The sequence below is a fragment of the Camelina sativa genome, chromosome 19, assembly GCF_030686135.1.
Source record: "Camelina sativa cultivar CO46 ecotype springtype chromosome 19, ASM3068613v1".
In the NCBI taxonomy this organism is placed as follows: domain Eukaryota; kingdom Viridiplantae; phylum Streptophyta; class Magnoliopsida; order Brassicales; family Brassicaceae; genus Camelina; species Camelina sativa.
The window spans coordinates 10,349,964-10,372,966 of NC_141898.1; the positions used below are offsets into that span (position 1 = coordinate 10,349,964).

General features: G+C 33.8%; 4 protein-coding genes across 6 annotated transcripts; 3 read left to right on the top strand and 1 right to left on the bottom strand.

The window, feature by feature from the left end:
* The first annotated feature begins 9,178 nt into the window (after positions 1–9,178).
* Positions 9,179–12,468, top strand: LOC104765974 (AP2-like ethylene-responsive transcription factor PLT1). Of its 2 annotated transcripts, XM_010489770.3 has the most exons (9): positions 9,406–9,661; positions 9,754–10,186; positions 10,278–10,360; positions 10,481–10,489; positions 10,594–10,682; positions 10,768–10,841; positions 10,937–10,987; positions 11,101–11,177; positions 11,371–12,462. In XM_010489770.3, the coding sequence occupies exons 1-9, from the start codon at positions 9,544–9,546 to the stop codon at positions 12,150–12,152; spliced, it is 1,716 nt and encodes a 571-aa protein (XP_010488072.1). In that variant the 5' UTR covers positions 9,406–9,543; the 3' UTR covers positions 12,153–12,462. The 2 variants fall into 2 exon arrangements, with proteins under 2 accessions (XP_087356758.1, XP_010488072.1); XM_087500632.1 differs by lacking the exon at positions 10,481–10,489 and having other exon boundaries at positions 9,179–9,661; positions 10,278–10,364; positions 11,371–12,468.
* Positions 12,469–12,895: 427 nt separating this feature from the next.
* Positions 12,896–13,733, top strand: LOC104765975 (uncharacterized). The gene has a single exon (XM_010489771.2). The coding sequence runs from the start codon at positions 12,955–12,957 to the stop codon at positions 13,420–13,422; it is 468 nt and encodes a 155-aa protein (XP_010488073.1). The 5' UTR covers positions 12,896–12,954; the 3' UTR covers positions 13,423–13,733.
* A 1,900-nt stretch (positions 13,734–15,633) lies between these two features.
* LOC104765976 (serine/threonine-protein kinase Nek6) lies at positions 15,634–18,842 on the top strand. The gene is made up of 12 exons (XM_010489772.3): positions 15,634–16,171; positions 16,275–16,341; positions 16,431–16,496; positions 16,580–16,623; positions 16,711–16,756; positions 16,848–16,928; positions 17,014–17,106; positions 17,184–17,265; positions 17,346–17,395; positions 17,478–17,551; positions 17,627–17,678; positions 17,776–18,842. The coding sequence occupies exons 1-12, from the start codon at positions 16,053–16,055 to the stop codon at positions 18,286–18,288; spliced, it is 1,287 nt and encodes a 428-aa protein (XP_010488074.1). The 5' UTR covers positions 15,634–16,052; the 3' UTR covers positions 18,289–18,842.
* A 442-nt stretch (positions 18,843–19,284) lies between these two features.
* On the bottom strand, positions 19,285–22,812 carry LOC104765977 (zinc transporter ZTP29). Of its 2 annotated transcripts, none has more exons than XM_010489773.3 (12): positions 22,356–22,812; positions 21,904–21,962; positions 21,497–21,589; positions 21,301–21,390; positions 21,127–21,208; positions 20,728–20,783; positions 20,538–20,594; positions 20,267–20,307; positions 20,096–20,163; positions 19,923–19,979; positions 19,711–19,828; positions 19,285–19,481 (listed from the first exon to the last, which is right to left on the bottom strand). In XM_010489773.3, exons 1-12 carry the CDS (start codon positions 22,417–22,419, stop codon positions 19,436–19,438), a joined length of 831 nt encoding a protein of 276 aa, XP_010488075.1. In that variant the 5' UTR covers positions 22,420–22,812; the 3' UTR covers positions 19,285–19,435. The 2 variants fall into 2 exon arrangements, with proteins under 2 accessions (XP_010488075.1, XP_087358646.1); XM_087502520.1 differs by having other exon boundaries at positions 21,301–21,406; positions 22,356–22,736.
* Positions 22,813–23,003: the final 191 nt, after the last annotated feature.

The following is a 23,003-nucleotide window of genomic DNA, read 5'->3' on the forward strand; positions in this document are numbered from 1 at the left end:
GGTAGTCCAGATGGGAGTGAATATGATATGTTGTTTGTTTTTATCTTAGTTTGCACTCAAGCTGGGGGAGAAGAGAATATAAAGTCTGATGTGAACTAAGAGCAAAGATTATGGGGGAGTTCTACTAGTGATTAAAGGATGTGCTTGAGTATCAAACTAAGTTAAAAGGGGGAGAATGAAGATGTTTGATCATACAAGACTATTACATGATGTAACACGAAGCATTGAGTGTGTGCTTGGGTTCTAAAATGCAGTCATCAAGGGAGAGATTGAAGATATTATGATGACTAGTTTTATAAGATGCATGGAATTGAAAAGTCAATCATCTAGGGAGAGATTGAGGAGAGATTGAAGATGCATAGCAGACTAGTTCTAATAGGTGCATGGATTATAAAACTCAATCACCATGGGAGAGATTGAAGATGTTGTGTTGAATGAAGTTTTATAAGGTTTAGAACATGTGGTGAAATCTCTACTAAGTGGCTATAATGGATGAGACATGGATACAGAGATACATCATAGATGTCATAGTGGTGGTGCAACAGTTCAGAAAAAGAGAGTTGACAGAATTAACACAGGGGATGAAGTAGAGCAGACACAATGATTAAGTAGAGCAGAACTTAAGTAGTACTTGGTGATCGTGCTGACACAGTGATTAACACAAAGCAGAAAAGATAAGGTGTTGAATCAAGAACCTTGCAGTTAGATATATTCAAAGATGTATCAAACGTCTGAAGCAGTTCTTGTACTAGTCCGACGTTAATACAAGAAGTAGTACAAGAAGCTGAATTGAAGAGTTTGAGTACAAAAGTTTAAGGCCGACTTGGACAAGCCAAGTGGCGGTTGTTGAGCTGGATGAACATCTTGAATGGAAGATTCAAGATGGGATCATGGAGATAAACTTTCCTATTTGTTGTATAATAGGAAATTCCTATTTGTTGTATAATAGAAAAATTGTCAATCCTAGGGGTTGTACAATTGTTAATCTTCCAATTCCTATTTGTTGTATAATAGGAAAGTTGCTAACCCTAGGGGTTGGACAATTGATATAAATACCGAGAAGGCGTTTCATGAAGACTTGCGCGCTTCAAGGTAGTTTCGAGAGATGTACACAAGATGTGTGGTGTCGCCCCATCAACAAGATAGAGAGATCTTTTGATGGTTTTATTGAAGATCTACACTAGTCGGAAACGACAATAAGTGGTAGTCTTCTTTCATTGTAATTCTAGGAAAGAGTGGTGGGTGCCATATAGCAATTGTAGGTTGCAGCATTTTCTAGTGAATGAATTCTGGATTATGTCCCGGGGATATAGGTTATCTGAACCCCGTTAACAAAGCTTGTGTCTTATTTACTTTATGCTTCTACATACACAAAGTCGATCATATACGTAATTAGTTTAGCCACAAATATGCGTTTTCAGTATTTCTAATTACTCGATATTTTATATTTATATAATATAAATAGTAACATAGATTATATCCTAAGTTGATTATCGATAAACCTAAATTTGCTTATATGATAGGTTTCACTCAACTTCAAGTAATTAAGGTCAAACTGAAAGGACGTTCAATTTTAGTTGTTGTTGAAAAAGACGCTCAGTTTTTGCTTTTGCTTTAATCCGCCATAGTAAAAGGCTAAAAGCGATGTATGGTGATGAACCTGAACTTGAGATTTCGTTAAAACAAAAAAACACTTGTGTTTTGACCAAATTATTTGTTTCTCCAGGGATCTTTGCTTTTTTTAAGACCAATCAAAGCTTGGAACTTAGTGAGTTTCACTAATATGACAATGTGTGTCGACAATCTAGAGTCAAGGGTTAATTCCATTTTGTCGTACTTTAAGTTAAAATATTGCCCACTGAACCGACAATACTTTGTTTTACGGGTTTGTAATGAAAATAGGGTTTAAACAATTTTTTGTATAGTAGCATCGAAACTTACGTTTTAATCTTCTAAGAAGTGTACTGCGAGCATATTGTATACCAAATGTGGTTAATTGAATATACTCTACACTAGATAATCTAACTCACATCATACTGAAAAATTTAGAAAAAAAAATTTACTCAACAACTCAAATCCATTAATGTATGTTTTAGAAGGTTGAATTATCAACTTTTACTATAAAAATCTGATTACAGTTGTGATCTTATAAAGTCGAACACCAAATAACAATTGTATCAAAGCGACGAGACAAACGTAAACAAACTACAGACAAAATACCAAACGAAAACTTATTTATTTCCAATGTGTGCTAAGAAGTTTTAATGGGTTTAAAACAGTTTTTTTTCGGCCTAAACAAGATTAGCATAGAGTGAGATCATCAATGGGCCGAATCAAATAAAGGATGAGGTTATAGATGGGCTCAATAGAAAAGGTTTACGCAAAAGTGAATGCTCAATTCATTAAGTCACATGCGTACCGGTTAGATTTAGCGCTTGGAACAACGGTCCCAACATGGCGTGTGAAGTAGCCTGATCGGCTGATCCCATATTCCCATTCTAGTTTTTCCTAGAAAGTAAATTATAAAACACTCCTTGTAAATGTGCTCTATTTTATTCAAATCATATTATCATACTAGTAAATAATTTTTTACAATAGGGGGAAAAGCTGGTTAAACTTATCCATAAATACTTAAACTTTTTTTTGTGTTCCGATGTAGCATTATTATTAAGGGGTGTTTTAAAAATTACATCTTTTCTATGTCACTTTTCAATAATATGCTTTTATCTTATCCATTTTCAAAAATACTTGATTTTCTATATATAAAATGACTAAATTCTAAACCTTAAACTCCAAATACTAAATCCTACTTTATCAAAATCATATCTTAAATGTAAAATAGATAATTCAAACCTAAAAAAAAGTTTTAAAAAATAACTTAACATATTGTAATTATGTAAAAGAAGATAAAAATAAGAATGTTCAGAAAAAATGTATATATTTTTGAAAAGGAATAACTCAAAAAAGATATTTCTAACAAATTTTCTTATAAATTCATGTGTTTAATTATTTTATTTCTCCCTCCAATAAGTTTCTTTAACCAATGCAGTTCTATTAATCAATACACGCCATGTATTTCATTGATTTTTCTAATAACGAATTCTTAAGATAAAGAGAGATAGTAATAGTAAGCAATCCCTAGTTTTATCGGACTTAATCTAGACAATGAATTCTTCAAGTCGTCATTTTATATTATCGGACTATTGGTGTATATGAAGGTAGCGTAGACTCTGCGTACCTATTGATAAACAAAGAGATGTGCTTCAACGTCGATTATAGCTATAGAAAATAACGTATTATTTAAGACAACAAAATCTTAATAATTTATATATAGTACTAGATGTGATTCTTTATTACCTCAAAAAAGAAATATCTTTCATGTGATTCCTTGGTTATCTACATTCACGGATATCTATACCCTTCCTTGTCTTACTTGATTTCCATAAAATAATACAACTATGGTAATTAATTAGTGGCTACAGAAATGAAATAACATTGTTGTGTGTTTTATTCAAAGTCACGAAGTACTCTATAAGCTTCAAAATAAAGATTATAATACACCTAGTCCATATTTTTTTTAGTAATTGGGACATTGGGTCTATAGATAGGATTTTTGCCGATCCAAGTTTTGTAATATTTATGTGAATTCTACGAAGATCGAATGTAGATGACCGCTCCGTTTAAAAAATTAATAGTATTATTACTTCAGTGTGTATATGACACTTTTATTATATCATCGCCCTGCCACCGATCTTATGCATAAAATTGTTGTTAACAAATGATACGTTGATGCAGTTACTTTAACCATTTTTTTTCTTTTAAGACCAAACCTTAGTGGTATTGGTAGTTCTGAGTGTGGATCGAAGTAAGTTTTGTTTTGTGAAACTATCACATGTAGTCATGTACTATATCGGTAGTTAATCCCATTTCCCGAAAGACCATGTACACAAAAATAAATAAGTTCTACGCGGATATATATATATATATATATACATATATTGTTTACACTATTACAATTTACAATATTACATGAATCTGTTTCCCTGTATGAAAGTTTTCTTATATCAAACCATAAATGAACCAAGACCAATCAATTAATTAATAAAACGACCACCTATATATATTATGGTCGTTTTATTAACTATTGAAACCACTTAACAACAAACACAAACGCCGCGCCCATGCCTCTCTTTATACATACTACACTGAACGTAGTCATTAACCATATCGGCGTCTCTATATACATACTACATCGAACGTGGTCATAAACCTATAGGGTCCTTTCTTGGGATCATTCAGCATACTACTATACACTTATGTTTACATCAGTGAGTTACGACAACTAATTAAAGCTCTCCTGATAATATTATGCGGCCTCGTGTTTTTACAAAGACACAACCAATGTAGAACCCTACCTTTTATAAAGAAAAAGATAGATTATACTATGTCTATCTATATATATCTAAATTAGTTCTATGCCTTTGTTTTTTTCTTTTTGGAACCTAGCTTTTATATTTATATCTTTCGATCTCGTGCTACTTAGTTCAAATCCATTGTAAGCTAAGCACATCAAATCCCCAAAAAGGATAAAATTTAATCGCAGTATATAGTATTACAAATTAAAAGAATACATAAATGGTAAAGAGACTCATCTCGAGGCGACACGAGCACTTTTCCGGCTATTCCTCCCACCACACACCACACCACACCACATATCACCATGGAAACTCTACAAAGCCTTTCTCTGGATTCCCGTGATTGTGACTTCTTTCTCTCTCTCATTCTTTAATTTTTTCACCTCAAAGAATTTGCCACTGGTTTTCGTGTTTTTAACGTCTATGCCCTACACCCACAATTTATATTTCATGTCTAATTAAGTAAAACTTAGTTTCAGTCCCCATACCTTCTTCACTACGCTCTAACTAAATAAATCGCAGGCTTCAAATGGTTCTTGACGAAGTTTATACGCTTATGTGGTTATATAATAGTACTAGTATTGTTTGATTAAGTAGGGTTTAGTTAAGAGTTAAAGAACAATTTTGCTTGTTGTGGGTTAGTAGACTAAAAAATAAAACCACATCATCACCACCAAATATGTGAGATGGGGAATTTCGAGCGGCTCTCTTTTCCATTTAATCAACTATTGGTTTTGTAATTTATTACGTAAACATTTGCATTTAGGATTTCGCATAAGCTTCTTAATGGTGGCTAAATGTTTTGCACAATATTTCATGCATAAAATTCAGCAAGGACATAAGGTATAATCGCCATTAATATGCTTAGAAACACTAAGTAGTGGAATATCTAGGTTTAATATACGACTATTAATCAATTATTACCCTATTTTATTGAGAAACTTCAAACAAAAAAAAACCATCTCCTACAAACCATAACGGAAGTGAATTTATTTAAAAATTCAATAATTTGGATATATTCGACAAAAATAAAGTATTAATTAATTTTTAAATAATTTTTTCTTGTTTTTAAGCCTATCTAAATTCACATTTTTCTCAAGGGAAGAAGATTTTTTTTTTTTTTTTGGTTTTACAGAATTAAATACCTATATTAGAAAAACTCTATCTATAATTAGAAGAAATATGTTTGTTAGTTGTGTCCACTCTAATTAGAATTAATGTATTAATTTTCACCGATACTAATAGAGATACGTAACCAGGAGGAGGGATTTACATAACACCGAGACGTGGTAGTGAAAAACGAGTAGAGGACGGCAGCAAAAATCTGAATCATTTGGGGGGAAAAAAAAGAAAAGAGAGAGAGAGAGAGGAGTATGAACCGAGGGATAGCCGGTGACTATATTATCAGTCTGCAAATTACACATTCTCCTCACCTTTCCCAACAAAGAGACTCATGCACAATCACAGAGTCTCTCCTTATAGATTCTTTTCTTTCCCCCCCCCCCCCCCCCCCCCCCAATTCTTCCGATTTTCTGCAACTTCTCTTCTCTTTTTAAAAACATTTTCATAATTAATAAATGAACATTTTCAATTTTCGTTTTAAACGAGACCATCATAGAGGCTTTGATCACTTGTAAGACTGAAAGTCTAACGTTATTTAGCTCTTTGTTTATTTATTTTGTTTTGCTTATTTGTTTGTAATTTAGTTTTGGCAATTTCATCATCATCTGTCTCTCATGTGTATTTTTGTCGTTATCTTTTTGAATTTGAATAAGTGAGTAAATAATAGTAGTATTACTAATTTTTTAACCCGACATAAGGCAAACAAAAAGAAACCAGACCTTTTCAGCAATAATATTTTATTGCTCATAATATACTTTAAATAAGAACTATTTATTTTCAGATGGTTTTGTATACTAATATTTGTCCATGGAAACATAACCTGATATTTCTCGGAAAAGCCTAGTCCCTCTATCACTAGAGGCAAACAAGATGTAAATTTATTAAAAATGTTAAAGTGATGGTTTTCGTAGAAAATTTGGCTAAGGAATTAAGAATCTAAATTTTTAATCAACTCATTTGTGAGGTTTAGCATTTGTAGAAGTTGATATTTTTTAGGTGTACTTAAAATTGTTGTGGTACAGTCAAACTTTTCTTTTTCTTAGTCAGACACTCAGACTTAACAATTTGTTGTTGTTGTTTTTTTTTTTTTTTTTTTTTGTTTCTTTCTTAAGGTAACCAATAATTTAGTGGGAAAATGTCACATCAAAGGTAACAGATTATTCCTGGATTTTTCTTATATTTCTTTCTTACTTAGAAAACTAGTTCAGAATATGTCATTTGATTATTCTTCTGCGCTTAGATTCTACGTACAGCAGACTGAGACTCTGAGTGGTTCAGTCTGGAAGGAAGCCATAAAAGGAAGCTTTCTTCTGAATTTTCTATTTTTCTTTCTTTTTCTCGTTCGTAGAATTATTGCAGATAGGTTTTTAGTCATATTTTAATAAAATGATAAAAAGTGAGAAGGATTTAGCAAAATCTAAAAAGTGGAATAAGAACTTTCCTTGAAGCAGACCTACACCTGCTCGATTATAGTATATATGTAGTATTAATTATTTTAATTAATGTGTATTTGAATTGATAAATTCATTGGTTGTTTTAATATCGTATGACATGTGTTAATACTTAATACTAAAGATATATTTGTGTCAGCTTTTTTTTAATTTATACGAAGTAACCATAATATTTTTTATACATGTATATATTTACTATTTAATTTAAAAAAATCTCTTTAAAAAGATGTTTCAGTATCGCTTGATCGAATTCTTTCCTAATTTGTCTTTTTTTTTAAAAAATCAACTTAGTTTCGGTTAATACTCCAGCATATAGTACAATGAAGTTGATCACGATGTTCAGTTTTGGTTATATTGCGACAACATAAAGCACCTATATATAAGCATGCATGTTAATACAGATGCATAATCGAAATCGATTATACTATGATCACCATTTTGAAACATTATTTTTGGTTGGCAACTAAAACATAATGTTTAGTATACCAATGAATACTATAATTTTTTTTTTGTGCCATACTAAAAAAATCACATGTGAAATCAAGTTTGGTGCACATGTACTTCTATTAGTATATTCATCTAAAACACATATATTTTGATAAGTATTATAAAATGAATTATGTTAATGGATGACACAAGGCATGCGATTAAAAAAGAGGGCTGGCTCCTAGCACAATACAATCTCCTAGTGTGCAAAGGACATACGCAATAATAACTTTTAAACTTAAACATGCTGTTTAATTTAATTAACTCATAAAAACTCTTTCTTTTGACGGGTGCGAAGATCGATTAAGCGGTCAACAGATTTTTACTTTGGGAGACCAAAACAAATTCCCCTACCAATTTTACGATTTTTTTTTTACATTTTTTAATTCTTCCTCTTGTCCATCAGAAAATTTTAAACTAACAATTAGTAAAAGAATATACTTTTCTCTTGTTAATCTTTTAAGCAATTTTGTTTTGGTATCTGTTTCCATATATGTGATCTTAATATTTAATGAATTGGCTCTTATAATATTGCATGAACGTACACATGCAGAAGAGAGAGAATTCAGGGATCTACAATAATTTATAGCTTCTAAATTTAGAGTAACATAGGTTCTATTTTTGCTGTATTTTGTAAAATGTATGCATGTATATTGACATCCATACGTACGTAGGCGTATGCTTAAACATGCATATATGGATCGATACGCAAGTATACGTGGTTAAGTAAAGGACAGAGCTGTAGAGAGCTGTAGATTGGGAATGGGAGACTTTACGTAGAATGGTCAAATGGTAATTAAGGCGTAGAGGTGAGTTGCAGAGTGTGGGAATGCTGGGCTTTGTGGAGTCATGAATCGCATTAAACGAGGACGTGAGTTCCCATAATCCTAGTGGGGTTTAGAGAGAGAAGCTCAAACGAGAGAGAGAGAGATAGTTAAAATCTTCTTTTTTTTTCTAAAAACATTATACGTAAGTTCAATCGTGAGTGATAAATTAATTTGCGTAAAGGGTTGGATTTTTTCGGTTGGAATCTTAGGTTTTGTCTTACTATAGACCGCCCATTTTGTCTAATCAAATTTATTCACATTTTACCGATTTCTGTATATTTTGAAATAAATTAATGTAAGTAAATATATAGCTAGTTTTCCAAATGTCTTATAGTATGAGGACTTTTAAACAGCATAGTATAGTAAAGAATTTTGATAGAGTTTATTACGTTCTGATAACAAAACTAAACATTCGTATTATGGTAATTTAGATAAGTTTTACAGAATGGAGGTTCTTGTTCAAAACGTATAACAAATGCTAAATACTATGATTGTTTGGGATAAATATTATGTATATTCAATACTATATGTGTTGGTATTTACAAGCGTGTATACAAATATATTTATGCATTTATAAAACATTTCAAATAGTCATGTATATACAAAACTGTCATGTGCCAGACCCGTTGCATATAATTACGTCAATCGTGCACCTTTACTTATTGTAGTTTTTCCATACTAGTGATACCGTCGTATATTCACCGATATTTAAATCCGACAGAATAGTAAAGTGTTAGGAAAAAAAATATCAATGCTGGTTTTAAATGAACTCGTTCATATAATAATTCTAAACAATAGTAATGTATAGTACATTAGCGCATATATAATTATTTATACAACAAATAATATTCTAAAAGGGTCTCTCAACCAAACTTCTCTGGTCTTCCACAAAGTTCATCTCTTACAAGTATCTTCTCCTTTGTTAAAAACCCTAAACTTATCATAGAGTAGCTTTTGAGAGAGAGAGAGCATAGAGAGAGAGAGAGAGAGAGAGAGAGAGAGAGAGGAAAAGAAAGAGAGGTTATATAAATCTGAAGAATACTTCTACCTATATATATACTATTCCCCAATCTTTGAAAAGTAGTCTTGATCATTAAATTCTCTTTCCCCAATCCTTGATTATTGAATATTCCTTTCTTCTTTGATTGGCTTAGAGCTTGGTATATTGATCATACCAAAGTGGTAGTGATTGATTGCTTACCCCGAACACAAACCAAACGTATTTGACTCGAAAAGAAGAAAATGAATTCTAACAACTGGCTTGGCTTTCCTCTTTCACCAAACAACTCTTCTTTGCCTCCTCATGAATACAATCTTGGCTTGGTCAGCGACCATATGGACAACCCGTTTCAAACACAAGGTAATACCTCTATATATATATTTATCTATACATATATGCTTTTCTTTTCGTGTTTAACTATATACTAAAAATAACAAATTGTAATTTTGTAGAGTGGAATATGATCAATCCACACGGTGGAGGAGGTGAAGGAGGAGAGGTTCCAAAAGTGGCTGATTTTCTTGGTGTGAGCAAACCGGACGAAAACCAATCCGACCGCCTAGTAGCTTACAACGACTCAGATTACTACTTCCATACCTTGATGCCTAGCGTCCAATCAAACGACGTCGTTGTAGCAGCTTGTGACTCCAACACTCCTAACAACAATAGCTATCATGAGCTTCAAGAGAGTGCTCACAATTTACAGTCACTCACTTTGTCCATGGGGACCACCACCGCTGGTAACGCTGCAGCCAAAGCTTCACCGTCTGAGACCACCGTGGAAAACACTAGCGGTGGAGCACTAGCCGTTGCTGAGACTGCCACGCCGAGACGTGCATTAGACACTTTTGGACAACGAACCTCGATCTATCGTGGTGTCACAAGGTTAGATATGTGACTCATCACTCTTTTTATTTGATTCTTTAATGATTTTGTGATATATATTTAAGTGTAATGATGAAATGTGCATATATAGACATCGATGGACCGGTCGATATGAGGCTCATCTATGGGATAATAGTTGTAGAAGGGAAGGCCAGTCTAGGAAAGGAAGACAAGGTAAGTAATTAATAAAGGTTTTGTCTTTTAATTTTCATTTGGCTCAGACTAACTATGTTTTGTCTTCACTCTTTGTTCTTGATGCGTAAAATCTTGGGAATCATATAAACAACCGTCCAGTTTACTTGGGTGAGTACGTCGAATTGGAATTTATTTTCTTTATCATCCTCGTGGAATAATTAATTATATTATATCGTTAAAAGAAACTAAATTAAACCAAATTCTTGGTATAGGTGGGTATGACAAAGAAGATAAAGCAGCAAGATCATATGATCTAGCTGCACTTAAGTACTGGGGTCCTTCAACTACTACTAATTTCCCTGTATGTTGGTTCATATTTTATTGCAATCATCTCTTGATTATTAGTTGTCTATGATTCAAATCTTTGATTATATAATATATATCAGATTACTAACTACGAGAAAGAAGTAGAGGAAATGAAGCACATGACGAGACAAGAGTTCGTGGCTGCTATTAGAAGGTGTTTCTTTGCGTTCTTCCGTAGGGTCTTTTCATATACATCGAAAACTTTCCTAATCTAGTTACATCTTTATATATACGTTCGTCAAATCACAGGAAAAGTAGCGGATTTTCAAGAGGCGCCTCAATGTATCGAGGAGTCACAAGGTTAACTAAAAATATTACCATACTTCTTACAAGAAGCATATACTAAAAATATATACTTGAAGTTGACCCCCAAAATAAAACACATCTTTAATTTACTTGTCATTTATATATAGGCATCACCAACATGGAAGATGGCAAGCGAGGATCGGCCGAGTCGCCGGAAACAAAGACCTCTACTTGGGAACTTTTAGTAAGTACTTAGTTCTTAGACTTTTGAGTACTACGTTTGGTACGCAAACCACAAGGAGTCGTTTTAACTATTTATAGGTTCAGAATAAATTTAACTAACGGTGGAGTTAATTAAACCTTAAAAAATGGAGTGCGCTACATATAAACCATTATCTTACAAGACTTACATGAGCGATATGGTTAATCTTATTTAGGCACTGAGGAAGAAGCAGCGGAAGCTTACGATATAGCTGCGATCAAGTTTAGAGGACTTAATGCAGTGACCAACTTTGAAATCAACCGGTATGACGTCAAAGCCATCCTAGAGAGCAGCACTCTTCCCATAGGAGGAGGTGCAGCTAAGCGACTCAAAGAAGCTCAAGCTCTTGAATCTTCAAGGAAACGAGAGGCCGAGATGATAGCCCTTGGTTCAAGTTTCCAGTACGGTGGTGGCTCGAGCTCAGGCTCTGGCTCGAGCTCATCAAGGCTTCAGCTTCAACCTTACCCTCTAAGCATTCAACAACCATTGGAGCCTTTTCTATCTCTTCAGAACAATGACATCTCTCAATACAGCAACAACAGTGCTCATGATTCCTCCTCTTTTAATCACCATAGCTATATCCAGACACAACTTCATCTCCACCAGCAGACCAATAATTACTTGCAGCAACAATCGAGCCAGAACTCCCAGCAGCTCTACAACGCGTATCTTCATAGCAATCCGGCTCTGCTTCACGGCCTTGTCTCGACCTCTATCGTTGACAACAATAATAACAATGGAGGCTCTAGTGGGAGCTACAACACTGCAGCATTTCTTGGAAACCACGGCATAGGTATTGGGTCGAGCTCGACCGTTGGATCGACTGAGGAGTTTCCAACCGTTAAAACAGATTACGATATGCCTTCCAGTGATGGAACCGGAGGGTATAGTGGTTGGACCGGTGAGTCTGTTCAGGGGTCAAATCCTGGTGGTGTTTTCTCAATGTGGAATGAGTAAACAAGGATCTCTTTCTTGTGGCACAAGGAAAGGGTCTTAGTAGTAACTATTTAATCAGTACTTTCATTTTTTTTTTGGCTTCTTCTCTTGGAAGTAATAGGATCAATTTAGAAGGGACTTTTGGTAGAAGAATTTAGGTGACGCAAGAGGCTATTTTAATATTTTACGGCTAAGGTAAATGATTCTCAGAATGGTTCTTGAGGGTTAGGGTTTTATGGGTACTCAGTTAAGTTTAAGGGTACCCAAATTTTGTTTAAAGTTAACCCTTTTGACTAATTTCCAAACTTGTAATTCGTTTATAAAGATATTTTCTCTATTTCTTATTTTATTATTATCTACATGTATACCAAAGCGAGCCGACAAACAAAGTCAAAGATAGTTTGTTAATTTTTTTTTTTTTTTTTTTTTAACAATAGTTTGTTAAAGTTGTTTGGAAAGCATTAACCAAACCAACCTATTATATATATCACATAATATAAAATTAAACTTGTATAAAACCCAAAAGAACAAACCTTTCTCTTGATATTTTAATACCACTTCTTAAGAAAGCTCACTATCATCTAAAGGGGAGACGTCAACTAGCTAGGCAAAGAAGAGGCATTTAAAATGCAAATAAAAACAGCAAAAGGCCGCTCAACATATACTTAAGAACTACATTAGAATAAAACGTTAAAAGTTAGTGGGAATCCTCTAATTAACTCTCTAATCAAAAGAGCTTCCAATGGAATAATTACATATATATACATAGTTATGTCTAGGAACTTAACATTGTCATTGAGTACAAAGAACAAAACCATTAAAGATGGTGTCCGAAGGTCTTTCCTTCACCATAGTTTTTCTCTTGGCCACCCTAATCACACTTGGTGAAGCCAATAACAACCGTAAGCTCCTACAAACATACACTAACTACCAACCGGAACATTCCCCTCTTCCATCTCCGGTCTATTCTCCTCCGGCTGATCTTCCTCCTCCTCCTACGCCAGTCTATTCTCCTCCGGCTGATCTTCCCCTTCCTCCTACTCCAGTCTATTCTCCTCCAGCGGATCTTCCTCCTCCTCCAGCTGATCTTCCTCCTCCTCCTACTCCGGTTTATTTTCCACCTGTGGATCTTCCTCTTCCCCCTACTCCGATCTACCCTCCTCCGATTGATCTTCCTCCTCCTCAAGCTTACCAAGCCTACTATTACAGGAAATCTCCACCACCACCACCCTCAAGATATGGAAAAGTGTATCCACCTCCGCCCGCTAGACCATGGTGGTGGTTGATATGAAGCGTCAAAGACATAGTGCATTAGTGATGTGATATCTTTGATGTCTCTAAATTAACCCGATGTTTCTTCTCTTTATATTTCAATCACGAATGTTGTTTTTGCTCTTTCGTAATGTGAGTTGAGTTATGCATTAACGGTTTGTTTAAAGTATCCTTTTGTTGTATTGCATTGATTCTTTTCATGTTGTGAGAATTTGATCTCGACTAAATATAATTACGCATGGAGATCTAAGAAACATAAGTTTCAACTTGTATATTAACGAGTAAACTATATAAACCAGAATTGTTTATATATTCTATGTTGTTTCATCGTAACTTTTGGTTTGAGATATTTTAACATTTTGTAGAAGATGATAATTAAATACATTAATGATCGTATTGCTTTTCACAAACCAGCCCCTCAACTGAGTAACTCAGTAAGCTCAATATCGCACTAGCAAGTTAATTGTCAGTCTGTTTAGCAATAAATGTGGTTTTAATCAGCTGATATATTTTTGGTCAAATTGTGTGTTTAGGATATGTATGTTTTGAATATGATTTTTGTCTTCTACTCCTATTTAAATTTAACTAAAAAATTTGAAGAATAGTTTTATTCCATTGAGAAATATTGAGCTCATCATATTTTAAATTCATGTCAAAATGTCAAAAGTACAACTAATTCCTTCAAAAAAAAAAAAAAAAAAAAGATACAACTGTAATCTTTACTAGATTTGGCTTTTAAAAAATTGGAACCGTGTTGGGCTTTGCCTTAAAGTAACGCTTGTGGAAAATTAAACATAAATTTTGGGCCATTAATCGCACGCACACACGTCATATAGCCGACTAATAGCAGAGAGACGGTGTGACCAGGGAATTATTTATGTCGCAAAATTATGCTCGAGAGAGAACATAGAAAGCCTAAAACTAAAAGCCTACTTGTTAAACAAATGTATTTACTTTCATTACTTGCAATAAGCAGGTTGGTTTGACTGGATTCTGATGACCATATCTATACAATATTTTATTATTTGGTTGTTCTAACTTCTAACCAAAAGAGTCTTCTAATAAGGCCTTGATTGGAAGAGCATATGAAGAAGCTTTTTTAATTTTATCATCCAATCAACATTTATTAGGAGAGCATATAAGGGAGCATTTAGAAGCTGCAGATGCTCTCATATGCTCTAATTTGAAGCATATGAGAGCATCTCATATGCTCTCATAAGCTGCAGATGCTCTCTTCCTGTATGCTCTAATTTGAAGCATTTCCCAAGCATGTAACTCTAAATATTAATATATATTAAAATCATTTTAAATAATTAATTTATTTTGTAAAAATAGAAAATTATGATTTCATAAAAGATAAATTTATTTGTTATAAGATAATATATGGGAAACTACTTAATGTTATTATTTAAAATAATATAATAATTTATTTAATACATTAAAATATTAATGTGGATATAATGTTTATAATATATATTATCGTTTTATTTTAGTTTAATCTATTATATTATATATATTTTAAAAATTTATTGAAATTAAAAATGCAAATATAGATATAAACTTTTATAAAAAATTTATAATATATATTAATTATTTGTAATTAATGTGTTACATTAGAAATATATAATTAAAAATTATTAAATTATACATTTATATATATATAACAATTTATTAAATTTATTAGATGTAAAATATATTTTTAAAAAATTATATAGCAATGAGTGATAATTAATTTTAATAATGAAGCACATTTAAATTATATTTTTTAATTAATGTCATATATTAATATAAATATAATATGCTTATGCTGCATAATGCTTATGCTGCATAATGCTTATGCTCTAGTATATGTGGTTCCAATCAAGCCCTAAGTTCTAACCAAAAGAGTTAAGATATATGGTCCAACCATCAGAGTAAAGGATATGGTCCAGCCAAAACACTAAGAGAAGATGTTGAGATTGTATAGATATTTCTTTGGTTGGTAAAACAATTATGTAACAAAAGTCATGAAATTCACATTTGGGTCAAATAAACTGCACTCAACAGAATTAATTTTGATAAAGTCTTATTCCCTTAACGACCCAAGTGATAAGATAATAAAACAAAAAGATCAAATCAGAGAATGTTTATTTTTTGCTAAAAAGTGTAAAAGTGGAAAGAGACTTCTCAACAACAATAAAAAAGGGACTAAATGTAATGATAACAACAAACATGTCAACAACAACAGTCTGAAACCTCAAGCAAAATTTGCTTTGGTACCTGTCAATTGAAAATTTCTTCTTCCTCTATTTTATTTTCCTTTCATTTAAATAACTTTCCCTCTCTGCTGACCAAAAATAAAATAATTTATCTTCACACTTTCTCTCTGGTCCTTTTCTTTGCTTCACCTTCAAATCTTCCCTCCTCATCTTGTTCAAAAGAAGAAATTACGAAACTTTCTTGTTCACGATATTTCAAAATCAAGATTTGGTTTAAGGGTCCCAGTTTTTTTTTTTTGTTTTTTGTTCTTCTTGCCTGATTCTTTAATTCTTGATTCTCTCATTAATGCTCATGTGTTTTATATGAATACCCTACAACTTAGAGGCTCCATTGAACAGTTACAACTTGTGAAAGTTTGATCCTTTTAAACCGACAGAAGGAAGATCTCATATGGCAAACAAGACAAGTGAGACAGTTTCCAAGATGGATGATTATGAAGTCGTGGAACAGATCGGACGAGGCGCTTTCGGTTCTGCTTTTCTTGTCATTCACAAGTCAGAGAGACGAAAGTGAGTTTTTAAAAGATCTTAATTTTGTAGTTTGTCTATAAATATGCTGTTCTGATCTTGTTTGAGATAAAAAAAAACCTATGGCTTGTTTTTTTTTTTGTAGGTATGTGGTGAAGAAGATTCGTTTGGCTAAACAAACAGAGAGATGCAAGCTTGCTGCGATCCAAGAGGTTAAAATTCATTTTTTTTTCTTTTTTTGTGATCTTGATTATATCCAACGATGATTCTTGAAAATCAAATTTTGATTGTTATGATGCAGATGAGTTTAATATCAAAGCTTAAGAGTCCTTATATTGTGGAATACAAAGATTCATGGGTTGAAAAGGTGATATTTTCTTCTCGTTCAAAGCTTCTAATCTAAGCGTAAAATTCTGAACTGTTTTGGGATATTTGGATTGGTTTATGCAGGATTGTGTATGCATTGTAACAAGTTATTGCGAGGGTGGAGACATGTAAGGCAAATTATTTACGTATGTCATATTTATGTTTCTTGGTTATTCTCTAGTGATGGTTTATTTAACTGACTTTGGTAAATGCAGGACTCATATGATAAAGAAGTCAAGAGGAGTATTTGCATCCGAAGATGTTAGCAACCGTTAAAGAATCTATTTGGTCTAAAACAAATGATGAATTGATACTGAAACTAACTAAGAATGAGCTTTGTTCTTCTCTGTAGAAACTCTGTAGATGGATGGTGCAGTTATTGTTGGCTATAGATTACCTCCATAACAATCGGGTTCTTCACCGTGACCTTAAGGTAACTCAACTTCTTTTACTCTCTATGCTTCTTTTGCTTCTATTGTACAAAGCATCCGTCAACACTGCAATTCAAAATTTTCCAGTGCTCCAACATATTCCTCACTAAAGACAACGAGGTTCGTTTAGGTGACTTTGGCTTAGCAAAACTTCTTGGCAAAGACGATCTTGCTTCCTCGGTAATAATGCTCATATTCCATTGGGATTTATAGTTTTTTGGCCGAAGTATTTCTGAACCATCGTCTTGTTTTTGTAGATGGTGGGAACACCAAACTACATGTGTCCTGAGCTTCTTGCAGATATACCTTATGGCTACAAATCTGATATTTGGTCTTTAGGTTTACTATACACAATCCTAACTTGTAATTTCTTGAATGTTTTTTGTTCTTGGTTTCTCATAAAGATTTTGGCTTTACAGGTTGCTGTATGTTTGAAGTGGCTGCACATCAACCTGCCTTCAAGGCTCCTGTAAGAATTTTTTTCCCCTCGACGTGTTAAATCTGTAGTTCCTTACGAGTTTCCATAAATGTGATTTCTTGTTTGCAAACAGGACATGGCAGGACTCATCAACAAGATTAACCGATCTTCGCTTTCTCCTCTCCCAGTCATGTATTCCTCTTCATTGTAAGTATACAAATGCATTTAGTTTAGTATTTGAAAACAAGCTTTTAAGTGTTAATGTTCTAATATTATTTTCAGAAAAAGACTGATCAAATGTATGTTGCGCAAGAACCCTGAACATAGACCAACAGTAAGTTCATGAGTTCCATTAGTTTATTCTTCTTTTTGAAACTTTACTTCCATGGTTGCTTCTAACTTTCTTAAATGGAAAATGTCTGTCTATATAGGCTGCTGAATTGTTAAGACATCCTCACTTACAGCCATATCTTGCACAATGCCAAAATCTGTCTCCAGTTTTCAAACCAGTTGTATCCAAATCAGAACACAACACGTACGAAAACAGAACATGTCTCCCTCCCAAGACCAAATCATTAAAAACACCCATTAAACAGAATCAAGAAGCAGAGGAAAGAGAAAAGATAAACAAGGATACAAGTTCTTCTTCAAATGAAAAGGAGAGACCAGCAAAGAGCCAAGAGATGTCATTGATCAGCACATTAACGCTGCTACGCGAGTTTCAGAGGAAAAGTCCGAAAAGCGAGGAGAGGGCAGAAGCATTGGAATCTTTGTTGGAGCTTTGTGCAGGTTTACTTAGGCAAGAGAAGTTTGATGAGCTTGAAGGAGTCTTGAAACCTTTTGGAGATGAAACAGTTTCATCAAGAGAAACAGCGATCTGGCTTACAAAGAGTCTCATGAATGTAAAGAGAAAGCAAAACGATGATGAAACCAATCAACACTAACCACATGCAACTTTCATGTAACCACCACTTTGTGTATTAAAGACATTAATCGAAAAAGCAATGAAGTTTTTGATCAGATTCATAAAAATTGATAGAAATCGTGATATTATTATCATATACTCATAAATATTAGTGTAATAAGTTACACAATGAGATTATAAACAAAATGGGTTATTTGTCATAGATTCTAAGGAACAAAATCAGAACAAAAAATGAGTTTTGTTATATATCTCCTTCTCATCGATCAAGGACTCTTGACTCTTGTTTCTTTTACTGCAAGAGAAGAGCCAAGAAGGCGGAGAGTGATGCAGCAACGATGGAGCCAACCACTGGGAAAGCTACGTCGGCACCGGAGGAACCACCTGGTGATGGTGCTGGAGACTCCATTGTAGCCGCGGTGACTGAGCTCACTAACACGGCCGAGATAAATAGGGCCACAAACATGTTGTTGACGTTCTTCATCTCCATGATTTCTTGTTTTTTTTTTGTTTTGTTCCTTTTTTTATTGTTGTTTATGTTTTTTTTTTTGTTTTTTGTGTTTTTTTTTATGTGATGCCTTGAAGGTGAAGGTGGTGGAAGGTATTTATATTATAATAAACTATGGAAGGAGAAGGTGAGAGATCTTTAAGGTCTGCCATTAATTAGCAAGACAAGAGAACTCGAAGAAATTTTCTAATTTTTGTTGCTAAATTTAGGAATGAACATGGCAAAAATAAACTAAAGCCATAAATTTCTTGAAAGAGTTTGAATTGGTCTCGAATTAAAAAGAAAGAACTATTTCTTATGTTTTGCAATTTTGCAAAAACATTTTTGGTCCATGGATGTTATAAGAAAAGAAGATTGTGTGATGAGACAAAAAAAAATTCATACAGTGACTAATTTTTTTGTGTGGTGATACCAAGATTATTACTTAAACAAATTAGAGACTAAGAGTGACATTTGCATAAATTGAAAGAGCTAGAAAGCTTGAATGATGTGAATACTGTAAAAAGTAGATGTTAAGAAAGATTATTATTCCTTTGACTTGAAAATGAATACTCATTGTTTACAGATTTCAGTCTTTACAGATACAACGAGACTACTTTTCACTCCAGAGACTGTTTTATCTCTTTCGGGGAGGCAATTATTGCATATGACAGCATTAACCTTACAAGCTCATTGTGTCAGGCAAACTCAACTCCAGAAAGTAAAGACTGCAACAAAACCACATAGACAAGCACATCATAATCATAAACTATACTACACATCACTATCACAAATTCCTCGTCAATTATGTCAACAAATGATCACGAAAAAGCATCTTCAAACTATTAGGTTGAACTCTAATCCTATAGGATGCAAGCTCTATTTCAAGGTCGCACTTATGTTTTTACAGCAAGTAAACTTATGAATATCAGGTGTTAAGTTTCTGGAAATACTAACCTCGCCGACATACATGCCATGCCAAAAAACACAGCCTTCACAGCTTGTTTTTGTCCCGCATAATCAAATGCCAAAGGAAGCATTTCGTGCAACGTTAGGAAAGCCATGATTCCACCAACTGCATCATACAAACAACAGTTTTGCATCGATACGCTTTATACGTCCAATAATTATAATTTAAAGTATCGATTTGCCGCAGAATTTCTACTTACCTGCTCCCAACAAACCTTCAAGGATTTCTGGACTTAAGCTTCTAGGGAAAAGATAGGCTGCATCATAAGGAAGATAGATAAAACGAGAATTTATGATACTCTCTCAAAATTCTTAGGAGAATAGGTACTTGTACAGAAGAAGCAACATGAGCAAAGAGACCGATGCAACTTACCCACGATAATTACACCTAGAGGCTCAGCTAAACCAGAGAGTGTTGCCAACTTGAATGCCTGCCATTTGCTGTTACATGCATAACATCAATTTGGGATGAATAAAACCACAGGGGTATATTATATATAGTGAACTGCATACATCCTATCCTAATAACCAGCCATGATGTTACCTCTCTGTTGCAAAGTAAATAGGAAGTGCAACTGCAACACCCTGAAAACATCACACCATAGCAGCAAAAGAAGCATGTTAAATCAGAGAAATGAATAATTTAGTTGTTTACCGTCTTTAGGATTAGTTTAGAGCAAAACAGACTGTCAAACTCGAAACACAGCAAGAAAAGTGAGACTGTTTTTTTCTAGGTTTCTTCTAATAAGAGGAAATTGGTAAGTCAGTAGATATAATAAGCCTTCAAAATTTTACAATGTTTACAGAATTTGAACCTCGGGAATGTTGTGTAGAGCGATTGCCAAAGCCAGATTAACACCAACTCGCATGCCCTGTGAAGTAGAGAATACAACAAGCAAAGATAGATATCAATACATTGACGATGCAAGCCATCAGAGAGTATAGAGATAATTAGTAATGCATGCTCCCTGGAAATTTCTGTTCATCTTGTTCCTTAACCCTCACCTTAATTGATCCGAGAAATACAGCCATCCCTTCTGGGAAATTGTGCAAGCTTATGCCTACAGTTCAAAGCGAAAAAGATGAGAAATACATGAAGGGTTAAACTAAAAACATGAAAATTTATAGAATTCCAACAAATGTGATACTTCATGATTGAACGAATCAAACAGATCATTAGGTATTTCATATTCATATTGACTAGCTTGCTAAATATAAGAGTTCAATGTTGCACGTCCAGACTTTTCACACCATCGACCGACAGATGTTTTGTGCATAGAATAAAGTTCAATTACTTTGATGCAATGATTTTGAGGAGTCACTGCAGAAACATCTAGCCAACAGATAAACTAGGATAACAAATGATTTAACAACTTGAAGAAATTGTAGTGAAAATTAGTATACCAATAGCCGTAATAATTCCACTAAACATGACTTGCTTGCGCTTCTTCTTCATCATGTCCTTACCTCCGTCGTCTCCATTTTTCTGTTATCAACAAATATGCCAAAATTTCATGATACTATAGAACCAGAAAACCTTTGAAGAACAATTCTTATAAAAAGAAAGATCAGTCTTGCCTTTCTTCGTTTCGAGTCAGTAGAAGGGCCAACAGTTGGTTCAGGTATGAATTTGGCAATACACGCAAAGAATATCACACCACCGAAAAACTGCAACACTAGAAAACTATATTACTTTCAGTGTGAAAACAAACAAAAAAAGACATTATTCGAATAAGAAAACCACTGAAGTACCCAGATGGACAGAAGTACTAACCCAGAGATTGGCTTTTAAGAAGCCAATAGAGTTTATAGCATTATGAGCCAAATCCAGGAACGATATGCTCAACATCAGACCTGCTGCAAAACCCTGTAGAAAGGATTTAAAACCATCAGATAAGTAACCTTCAATATGGACCCAAGTGAAAAGCTTTGTACAAAAGAATGGTTGGTACGGGAACAAAACTCTAGTCACTAGGACCCTATAAAACTTGACAACAAGAGATATAGCAGTGATGCAATATGAAAGTGAGAATGTAGCAGTTAACGAAACTCCACCAATGGCTCCCTAAAACAACGAGAACCCTGCTTTACCAGAAACTAAATGCCTCGTGAATGAGAGGATAGGGAATAACATATTGGGACTTTTAAGAATGAAAATTAGATGTAGCGTGTCATCTTCACCTGTAGAAGTCCAAGCATCTTCATATTGGGAGTCTCACTAAGAACTACGAAAAGAGCACCTACGAAAAAGCAACATGAAACTCGATTAAACCAAAGAAGCAACATTAATAAGGATCCACACAATTCCTAATGTTCAGTTACGACACCGAAACATCCTCAAATCAATGAACTAGCAATGTATTCGAAAACAAGATTAGCAAAGTAGCAATGTATTGAGAACAAAACTAGCAAGGTAGCAGCATCCCTGCACATATAGATAACAACAATATCCCAGAACAAATTTGATCCTACACTAAAAAAGATAGTAAAACAAAGGCAAACCACTACAAGTAATCCTGATTCTTCTACAAGACCAAAAACACTAATATGAAACAATCAGCAGTTCAACAGAATGAAAATATCGCAATTCCAGGGAAGTGTGAAGAAGAAAAGAATTTGACGAACACACAAACCTAAAGAAGTACTTAATCCACCAACGAGGGATAGACCAAGCGCAACGAGCATCTGAGAATCCATCGCTGTGTTTATCTGGAATGTGACTTATCGCGTCTCAGTTGTCGAAACAAAAAAATCCACAACCAAACGGTAAATTCCTAAAGTGGACTTTGAGAAAACGGTGGGCGTATGTATATAGCAGACGACGGGGGAGACGAAGGAGGAGGAGAATATCTAAAACCCGAAGGAAGAGATAAATAGCTTTTTAGTAATCGAATTTTGAAACCCTAATTCATAGCCTTTGCTGCTCTGTGCAAAATTCTTAGCCTAGTGAAGCAAAACATGTTAGATTATTTATCCCTGACCTGACCTTTGCTTCTCATTTTCTACCTACCAATACCATCTTCCTTTCTACCTCCATGTTCCCCCAATCCCCCCCTGGTGGTCTGTCTTGACCCGGATTTTTCTCAGGTCGGTTTAACCCGGTACACCATCTACCCAATTTTAATTTTGCAAAACAATTACAAAACCTTCCTCAACTTTTAGGTGAAATTATAAAAAATCTCGAAATTTTATTTTAGTAACATTAAGTCCATTATCTTAATTCACCTGTTTTTTGTTTTTTTTTGTTTTTTTTTTTTTTTTTTGTCAACCATTGGGCCACA